This window comes from Hydra viridissima, unplaced genomic scaffold, assembly GCF_058129835.1.
Source record: "Hydra viridissima isolate aposymbiotic clone 2 unplaced genomic scaffold, HvirCarnegie_v1 scaffold_1, whole genome shotgun sequence".
NCBI classification, from domain to species: domain Eukaryota; kingdom Metazoa; phylum Cnidaria; class Hydrozoa; order Anthoathecata; family Hydridae; genus Hydra; species Hydra viridissima.
The window spans coordinates 7781583-7791822 of record NW_028324300.1 but is presented as its reverse complement, the minus strand read 5'-3'; the positions used below and the strand labels follow the sequence as shown (position 1 = coordinate 7791822).

The 10240-nt window shown below is 30.9% G+C and overlaps 2 protein-coding genes across 2 annotated transcripts; both read left to right on the top strand.

Annotated features, from left to right (window-relative positions):
* Positions 1-9: 9 nt before the first annotated feature.
* On the top strand, positions 10-951 carry LOC149893177 (uncharacterized). Its single transcript, XM_090092784.1, has one exon. It carries the CDS (start codon positions 10-12, stop codon positions 949-951), a length of 942 nt encoding a protein of 313 aa, XP_089948910.1.
* A 1170-nt stretch (positions 952-2121) lies between these two features.
* Positions 2122-4082, top strand: LOC149893176 (myb/SANT-like DNA-binding domain-containing protein 3). Its single transcript, XM_090076870.1, has 3 exons — positions 2122-2907; positions 3215-3360; positions 3739-4082. Exons 1-3 carry the CDS (start codon positions 2765-2767, stop codon positions 4080-4082), a joined length of 633 nt encoding a protein of 210 aa, XP_089932996.1. The 5' UTR covers positions 2122-2764.
* The last annotated feature ends 6158 nt before the right edge of the window (positions 4083-10240 follow it).

Below are 10240 nucleotides of genomic sequence, written 5' to 3'. Positions count from 1 at the left end.
CTAAGCAACATGGCTCTTCGAAGACCGATAATGAACGAATTTGATTCTCTTTCTCTAACAGAAATTGGAGCAAGATTTAAGTATAACTTAGAAGGTACTATTCGCTGGTGCAGAACTCATGGTTTACTGGCCGAAAGCATGAACTGTAGTGTATGTGGCGTTCCGTGCACACAGCAAGTAAAAAACAGCACGATCGATTTAGTAATTTGGAGATGTCCCGTTAAGCGCTGTAAAAGAACTATTAGTATTAGAAAAGGCAGTTTCTTCGAGAAATCGCATTTGCATTTATGGCAGGTTTTAGGCTTGACATACGTTTGGAGTAGAGGCGCAGGTAAAAGTCGAGGGTTCTCATTAAACGATATCAGGCAAGAACTCAGCATTGAATCTGATCACACCATTGTTGATTGGAATCAATATTGCAGAGACACTTGCGTTGAATATTTCATCAATAACCCTGACCCAATAGGCGGGCCTGGGTGCATTGTTGAAATTGATGAATCCGTTTTTTGTAAAAGAAAGAACCACGTTGGTCGCATAATTCCGCAGCAGTGGATATTTGGAGGTTACGAACCTGCAACCAAGAAAGGTTTCTTAATTCCAGTGCAAAATCGCGATGCTGCAACATTGCTTCCAATTATTCAACAGTGGATCCTTCCTGGCACTACTATCTGGAGCGATATGTGGGCAGCTTATAATGGTTTGCAGGGGCCTTTATATCAACACGGCACAGTTAACCACTCCTACAACTTCGTAGATCCGCAGACCGGAGTGACCACAAATCACGTGGAAGCTATGTGGTCTAGAGCTAAAGCGAAATTTAAATCTATGATGGGTTCAAGTAATCGCGAGATGATTGGAGACTACCTATCAGAATTTATGTGGGCACAAAGGTTTAACGAACATCGTTTTTTTCATTTTTGGGACCAAGTTGCAACAACATATCCTGTGTGATCAGCATGATTCTTATTGTGTGCATAGAGAACATTACTTGCATTTACAATTTATGCTCTAGTAAACCAAAAAAACGGCTATTTTCATAGCCACAAATTTGTTTAAAACATTTTTTCAAAGAACTTAGGTTAGGGAGGGTGAAGTTGGACAGTTTTTAATATTTACCACTCGTATTACCTGCTGGCAGTTTCTAAGTTAGTTAAAAAAAACAGTTAAAATCAATTTCTAAGTCAGGCATTTAGCCTACAAATTCATCGTTGTTAATACGTACTATATATAACATAAATCATAATTAAATTTTGATTGCAATAACCGCTGGTTTAAATACTGCAGGTTTAACTTGCGCAAATTGCGCAAGATAAACGTACTTTAACGACTTTTCAACGTAAAAACCATGTTGTCCACGTCCGGTTAAAACATTATTCACTTTTTACTCTCAAAATGGCGAATATTAGGGATTTTAGTGTGATTTTTTACAACTTTGACTTCGAATTAGAGTACTTTCCGTTGATTTTCAGGTCCATGTTTTTATATTTTTCTGAATCAGCATAAAATTCTCTATCATAATCAATCATAAAAAAAGGGGGGGGAGAAACTGCAGTAGCGCCGGATTGTTGAGTGTAGTTGTTCTATCTTCATTATTGCTCTTGGCGATAAGATTTGCAATAACCTCTATTTTAAGGTGCTTTATGCTACCTATCAAAATAGGCACAGCCATTTACTAAAAAGTCATCATAAAAAAATTTAGCAGTATGTTTGTTCAGGTTGAATTCGTTAGCAGAAATTAAACTATTAAAAGTGCCGTGTCACTTGAATGATCCGCCCCGCCCCGCCGTTTGTACCTACTCATTTTTTCATGTTTTGAAGTTGTTGACTGCGCATGCTCAGAATAAAGTTCCAAAAAGTATCAATTTGAAACTGCCGTGTATATTAAATCAAATCATAATACAAACCACAAAAAATAAAAGTTTTACCGGTTAATTAAGGGTGGAATGCAAGAACCGAACTTCAAATTTGAAGTCGAACTTCAAACCTTAAGCGCGACTTGAGCGAATGCACAAAGCGAACTTCAACTCAAGTCAGACTTGAAAACCGCTAAAAATAGACCGTTTTCAAGTCTGACTTCAAACCAGATTTGAGAGAGCAAGGGTGGAATGCAAGAACCGAACTTGAGTCAAGTTCGACTTGAAATCTCAAGTTCGACTTTGTCAAGTCAGACTTGAAAAATTGACTTGAGCGAATGCGTAAACGAGACTTGAAAATTTCAAGTTCGTGCTTGAGAAAGTCGAACTTGAAAAATAGCCGAGGCGTTGAATTCTGGGCGCTTATCGGAATATGCACTTCGCAACCAATAGGGGCAATGGATTTTTTGTACGGGAAAAACCTTTTACTGAAACAAATTCGTTTAATGATATTTGTATAATATACGATCAATATATAAATTATATGACAATATAAATTACAATTTAACTACAGGTATTAGTTTAGTTAATCATGACACTTTTACAACTTTAAAGCAGTGAAAAGGAAAAGATAACAAATAAATGTGTTATTATAGTCTGTTTTTTTGTTTACTGCCTATTCTGTTTCCTTTTATCAAAATGAAAATTTTGTCGTAAATATTTATGATCGGAATTGCTCATCATATAAAAGAACAAAAATTTCAAAATGCATATCCACTATAGACTTTTTGCTTACTTTGTAAATATTTGTAAAATGAATTCTAAAAGACGAATTTTCAGTCAGCAAGAAAAATCACTTTTGATCAATATAATCAAAGACTACAAAGACATCGAAGAAAAGAAAACGGATAATGTCTCCCTTAAAAAAAAAATCTTTGTGGGAAGAAATAACGCAATTATTCAACAGCCAAGACATCGGAGTTAAAAGAGATCAAAAAGAACTAAAGAAATGCTGGATGAACTTAAAGCAAAAAGCAAAACAATTTGTTGATTTGTAAGTACCAAATAAAGAAAAAAAAAACAAAGATTATTTTTATAGGCAAGCACCCAGTAAACATAAGACATGTTTTAGACATCTAAAAGAAGTCTTGTGTACATTTAGCAAACGTTATTTATATCGAAAAATGTTATTAAAATATGAATTGTGGGACAATGATTTTCTTGTCCAAACTGTATGGTTACCAGTAAAGTTTATACAGTGCTGGACTTCTCTCTGTCAGACTTTTACAACATGTTTTCTTGTCGATATTACTTTAAAGTTAATAATATGGGGTTTTTCTAACCAATTCTTTGGATTTTAGTGAAAGAAAAGAGCTAAACAAAACTGGCGGAGGTCCTAGTCAAACTCCTGTTCCGTCACAGGAAATTGAAAGCGTTCTGCAGATATTACCACCAAAATCATTGAATCCTATTTTGACACCATTTGGGGATGATGCTATACTGCAATGTAATTTTATTTTATTTTTTAATTTTATTTCTTTTTAATACTATATATTTATTTATTTTTTTAATTTCATATTTTATTTTTCAATTTTATCTTTTTTCTTAAATTTTAATGAAAATTAAGGTTTTTTACAAATACTGACAAAACTAATTATTTTAAACAAACTTGGTTTTCTCAAAGCTAAAACTATATATATATATATATATATATATATATATATATATATATATATATATATATATATATATATATATATATATATATGTATGTATATATATACACACACACACACACACACACATATATAGACATATACATATATATATATATATATATATGCACACATTTTTCATCATTTAAATATATTATTTATTTATATAGGTATTCTGAACGAGTCAATGGAGATCACATATGGAGACAGGACTTCTGATACTATTGGGCCAATCATAGAAACAGAAAAGAAAACTTTTACTGAGCCTTTGATTGCATCTGGTTCATTAACACATGAAAAAGAACAATGCTCAACATTAAAAAAGATATCTCTCTCTAAAAAAATCGAAAAAAAGCAATATAATGAAATTCATGAACTTGATAAAGAACTAATGCAAAAACAAATAGAAATAGCTAACATAAAAATAAACTTACTCCAGCAAAAGCAACAATACAAACTAAAAGAACATGAAATTAAAATGGAAATTTACCAAAAAAAATTGTCACAGTTATAAGTATTAAAAAAAACACAACAGAATTATTCTAATTGAGGAAAATTATTTTCAAACGACATCAGATCTAGTGTTTTTTATTTTATGTTTTAAATTATTATTTTATTTCTTAGTGAAATTGTTTTTTGATATATAGTACTAATTTGAAATGTATTTTTTTTTTTTTGAAATAATATGCAAATATAACTTTTATCTATAATCAGACACACAAAAAAGATTTTTTAAAAAAATTGGTCCACAATTTGATTTCTTTTTGCTTCTCCATAAATATCTCTTGTAAATGCTTCAGCGCCATCTTCTTCATTGCTATTTTGTATTTCATTGTCTTCCCAATGATCATTTTCTAGAAGGGCAATGTTGTGAAGCACAAAACAGGATACAATTATGGCTATGGAATTTTGTAATTTAGTTCGTAAGGGAATGCTAAGACAAGGAAATCGTTTTTTTAATATACCAAAACAACATTCAACTGCCATAGGTGTACTTCTCAAACTGTAATTGTATTGGATTTCATTTTCATTTTTTGGGTTTGAAAAAGGTGTCATTAAATATTGTTTACAAGGATAGCCAGAATCACCTATAACATGAACATGTTGGCGAGCTTCTAAAACTTCTTTAATAGCTGAGTTGGAAAAAACTCGTGAATCATGAACACTTCCAGGCCATTGAACACAAGCAGATAAAATTTCTTTTGAAGGACCTGCAATGACCTGGCAATTCAAAGAAAAAAACCCCTTTCTGTTTCGATATATTTCTGGGTTTTCTCCACCAGGGTTTATTATAGGAATATGTGTTCCATCAATTGCTCCTATACATCCTGGGAATCTTTGAATTTGGTAAAATCTAAACAATGGTTGACAAATATAAATATTTTCGTTATCAAAGAAAATTTTAAAGTTTGTATGAAATAGCAAAATGCAAATATCCATGAAAACTTATAATCACCTTTGTTGAATTATCAAAGAATCAGCTTCTGTTGGAAACTTTATATACTGATATCTTTTGTTGGCAATTTGAATTGAAATGTTTTTAACTACTCGACAAACAGTTGACTGATTAACTTTCAGCTCCTCCAAATCTCCTATTACTCTCTAAAAGAGTGTACTTAATTAGATCAAATCATACAAATTTAAATGTGAAGTACTTTATTTATTGTTACTTGAGTATATGATTACTTTATTTGTTGTTATAAAATGGTGTTATTTAAAAACATAATACAAAATCTACAATAAGAATACAATAAGATCACAATACAATAAAAAGGTACCATTGTCTAATACCATTTCTTGAATATCTACTCACTTGGAATGAACCAGTAGCATAAAACCGAAATGCAATAGCCAGTTGTTGTACAGATGAAAGAGGGCACCCTCGATTGCTAACATTGTTGTTAATAATGTCATTAGCCAATATTAAAAAGGTTTCTTTGGAAAATCTGTAGCGCCTTTTAAATTCTATATCATTATAAACTTCTAAAGGATTGGCTCTGTCAATAATAAACCTTGGAATGAGATTTGGCATATTTCTTCTTCTTCTTCTTCTTCTTCTTCTAAAATTCAGCTCATACCGATTCATTTTTGAACGTTTTAAAACAATTTTTTTTTTAATACTTCATATTATAACTACTTCTTCTCGTGAATTCTCTTTTACTCCTTTTACATGTATCACTTCTTTGTATAACTGCAACTGTTTATTACTAAATGGAATTTACTTTTATACTGTATCACAAAAACGTGCCTTAATCAACAGCTTTTATAATGCTAGGAAGTTCGACATTTCAAAAAGCTAATAAACATTTCTAATGGCATCAAAATATGACATGTTGGATCATTACATACGAGTTACAGGATGTTTTAAAAGACACACGTTTTCACAATGTTGGTATTCAGTTTTCTGTAATGAATTCATTGACAAATATACTTTCACAATGTAACCTTCTAAATTAATTACGTCAATATGCCCAAGTAACTACTTTTGCTTGTTAAAGACTCATTTTCATATTTGCAAAGGTTGTAATAAGTTATATAGTAATAGTAAAGTTTTGTTACGCATCAGCAAAATGATAATGGCGGTCTGTTTTTCTTTTCAAGTTTGGTTTCAAGATTGGTCTGGAGCAGACTTGAAAAAATGACTTGAAAATTCAAAAATTCTCGTTTTTCAAGTCTGACTTCAGTTCAAGTTCGCTTCTTGCATTCCGTTTAAGTCAGACTTGAGATTTGAAGTCTGACTTGAAATTTCAAGTCGGGTTCTTGCATTCGGAAGGAATTTTTGGGGTGGAATGCAAGAACCGAACTTCAAATTTGAAGTCGAACTTCAAACCTTAAGCGCGACTTGAGCGAATGCACAAAGCGAACTTCAACTCAAGTCAGACTTGAAAACCGCTAAAAATAGACCGTTTTCAAGTCTGACTTCAAACCAGACTTGAGAGAGCAAAAATTCCTTCCGAATGCAAGAACCCGACTTGAAATTTCAAGTCAGACTTCAAATCTCAAGTCTGACTTAAACGGAATGCAAGAAGCGAACTTGAACTGAAGTCAGACTTGAAAAACGAGAATTTTTGAATTTTCAAGTCATTTTTTCAAGTCTGCTCCAGACCAATCTTGAAACCAAACTTGAAAAGAAAAACAGACCGCCATTATCATTTTGCTGATGCGTAACAAAACTTTACTATTACTATATAACTTATTACAACCTTTGCAAATATGAAAATGAGTCTTTAACAAGCAAAAGTAGTTACTTGGGCATATTGACGTAATTAATTTAGAAGGTTACATTGTGAAAGTATATTTGTCAATGAATTCATTACAGAAAACTGAATACCAACATTGTGAAAACGTGTGTCTTTTAAAACATCCTGTAACTCGTATGTAATGATCCAACATGTCATATTTTGATGCCATTAGAAATGTTTATTAGCTTTTTGAAATGTCGAACTTCCTAGCATTATAAAAGCTGTTGATTAAGGCACGTTTTTGTGATACAGTATAAAAGTAAATTCCATTTAGTAATAAACAGTTGCAGTTATACAAAGAAGTGATACATGTAAAAGGAGTAAAAGAGAATTCACGAGAAGAAGTAGTTATAATATGAAGTATTAAAAAAAAATTGTTTTAAAACGTTCAAAAATGAATCGGTATGAGCTGAATTTTAGAAGAAGAAGAAGAAGAAGAAGAAATATGCCAAATCTCATTCCAAGGTTTATTATTGACAGAGCCAATCCTTTAGAAGTTTATAATGATATAGAATTTAAAAGGCGCTACAGATTTTCCAAAGAAACCTTTTTAATATTGGCTAATGACATTATTAACAACAATGTTAGCAATCGAGGGTGCCCTCTTTCATCTGTACAACAACTGGCTATTGCATTTCGGTTTTATGCTACTGGTTCATTCCAAGTGAGTAGATATTCAAGAAATGGTATTAGACAATGGTACTTTTTTATTGTATTGTATTCTTATTGTATTCTTATTGTAGATTTTGTATTATGTTTTTAAATAACACCATTTTATAACAACAAATAAAGTAATCATATACTCAAGTAACAATAAATAAAGTACTTCACATTTAAATTTGTATGATTTGATCTAATTAAGTACACTCTTTTAGAGAGTAATAGGAGATTTGGAGGAGCTGAAAGTTAATCAGTCAACTGTTTGTCGAGTAGTTAAAAACATTTCAATTCAAATTGCCAACAAAAGATATCAGTATATAAAGTTTCCAACAGAAGCTGATTCTTTGATAATTCAACAAAGGTGATTATAAGTTTTCATGGATATTTGCATTTTGCTATTTCATACAAACTTTAAAATTTTCTTTGATAACAAAAATATTTATATTTGTCAACCATTGTTTAGATTTTACCAAATTCAAAGATTCCCAGGATGTATAGGAGCAATTGATGGAACACATATTCCTATAATAAACCCTGGTGGAGAAAACCCAGAAATATATCGAAACAGAAAGGGGTTTTTTTCTTTGAATTGCCAGGTCATTGCAGGTGCTTCAAATGAAATTTTATCTGCTTGTGTTCAATGGCCTGGAATTGTTCAGGATTCGATTGTTTTTGCTAACTCAGCTATTAAAGAAGTTTTAGAAGCTCGCCAACATGTTCATGTTTCAGGTGATTCTGGCTATCCTTATAAACAATATTTAATGACACCTTTTTCTAACCCAAAAATGAAAATGAAATCAGATACAATTACAGCTTGAGAAGTACACACATGTTGAATGTTGTTGTTGAATATTGTTTTGGTATATCAAAAAAAAACAATCCCTTGCATTAACATTCCCTTAGGAACAAAACTGCAAAATTCCATAGCTATAATAATATCCTGTTTTGCGTTTCACAACATTGCCCTTCTACAAAATGATTATTGTGGAGGCAAAGAAATACAAAATAGCAATGAAGAATGTGGTGCTAAAGCATTCACTAAAGATATTTTTGCAGAAACAAAGCAAAAGTCAAATTTCAGACTTATTTTTTTTTAAAAAAATTTGTGTCTGATAATGGATAAAGGGTCTAATAACAAAAACATTATTTTCAAATATTTATAATACATATTATTTCAAAAGAATTACATTTTATATTTCAAAATAGTATTATATATGAAAAAAACAATTTCAATAAAAAATAAAGTGATAAATTAAAACATTCCAAAAACAATTTGGATCTGATATTGTTAGAAAATAATAATCCTCACATAGAATAATTCTGTTGTGTTGCTTTTTTAAAACTTTGTGAAAATTTTCACAGTTAAAATTTTCACAAAGTTTTGTTTGTATTGTTGCTTTTTCTGGAGAGAGTTTTTTTTTATATCATCTATTTCTATTTGTTTTTGCATTAGTTCTTTATCAAGATCATGAATTTCATTATATTGCTTTTTTGTATTTTTTTTTATTAAGAGATTTTTAACGTTAAACTTTATTCTTTTTCATGTGTTAATGAGCAAGATGCTATCAATGGTTTTTAAAAGTTTTCTTTTCTGTTTCTATAAGTGGCCCAATAATTTCAGAAGACCTGTCTCCATATGTGATCTCTGTTGACTTACATATGTAAATGGTATACTTACATATGTAAATGGTATATATATATATATATATATATATATATATATATATATATATATATATATATATATATATATATACACACACATAGTATTATCTAGTATTAGTATTGAGAAAACTAATTTTGTTTAAAGTAATTTTCTCAGTATTTTTAAAAAAAAAAACATTATTTTCATTAAAGTATTAGTAAAAAGATAAATAAAAATACATTGTAGTATAGTATCATCCCCAAAAAGCGTCAAAATAAGATTCTGCTTTTTCTAGAACATTTCCATGTATTTTAATTCAAATGGAATCTGTTAAAATGGAGAAATCAAGAGAAATTGTCTTGATCACTTAAGTGGTACATATGACCAACCGTTGTTTACCAACAACTTAGGATTTGGAACTGAAAGTGCCAAGATGAATTTATTTTTCTGATGAGAAATACATAGCAAGAACTTTTTTTTTTTTTACTGTTATAAACTTTTTATTTAATCTTATATTATACAAATATCATTACACGGAATTTGTTTCAGTAAAAGGTTTTTCCCGTAAAAAAAATCCATTACCGCTATTGGTTGCGAAGTGCATTTTCCGATAAACGCCCTAAATTCAACGCCTCGACTATTTTTCAAGTTCGACTTTCTCAAGCACGAACTTGAAATTTTCAAGTCTCGTTTACGCATTCGCTCAAGTCAATTTTTCAAGTCTGACTTGACAAAGTCGAACTTGAGATTTCAAGTCGAACTTGACTCAAGTTCGGTTCTTGCATTCCACCCTAAGTGCGACTTGAGCGAATGCACAAAGCGAACTTCAACTCAAGTCAGACTTGAAAACCGCTAAAAATAGACCTTTTTCAAGTCTGACTTCAAACCAGACTTGAGAGAGCAAAAATTCCTTCCGAATGCAAGAACCCGACTTGAAATTTCAAGTTAGACTTCAAATCTCAAGTCTGACTTAAACGGAATGCAAGAAGCGAACTTGAACTGAAGTCAGACTTGAAAAACGAGAATATTTGGGGTGGAATGCAAGAACCGAACTTCAAATTTGAAGTCGAACTTCAAACCTTAAGGGTGGAATGCAAGAACCGAACTTCAAATTTGAAGTCGAAC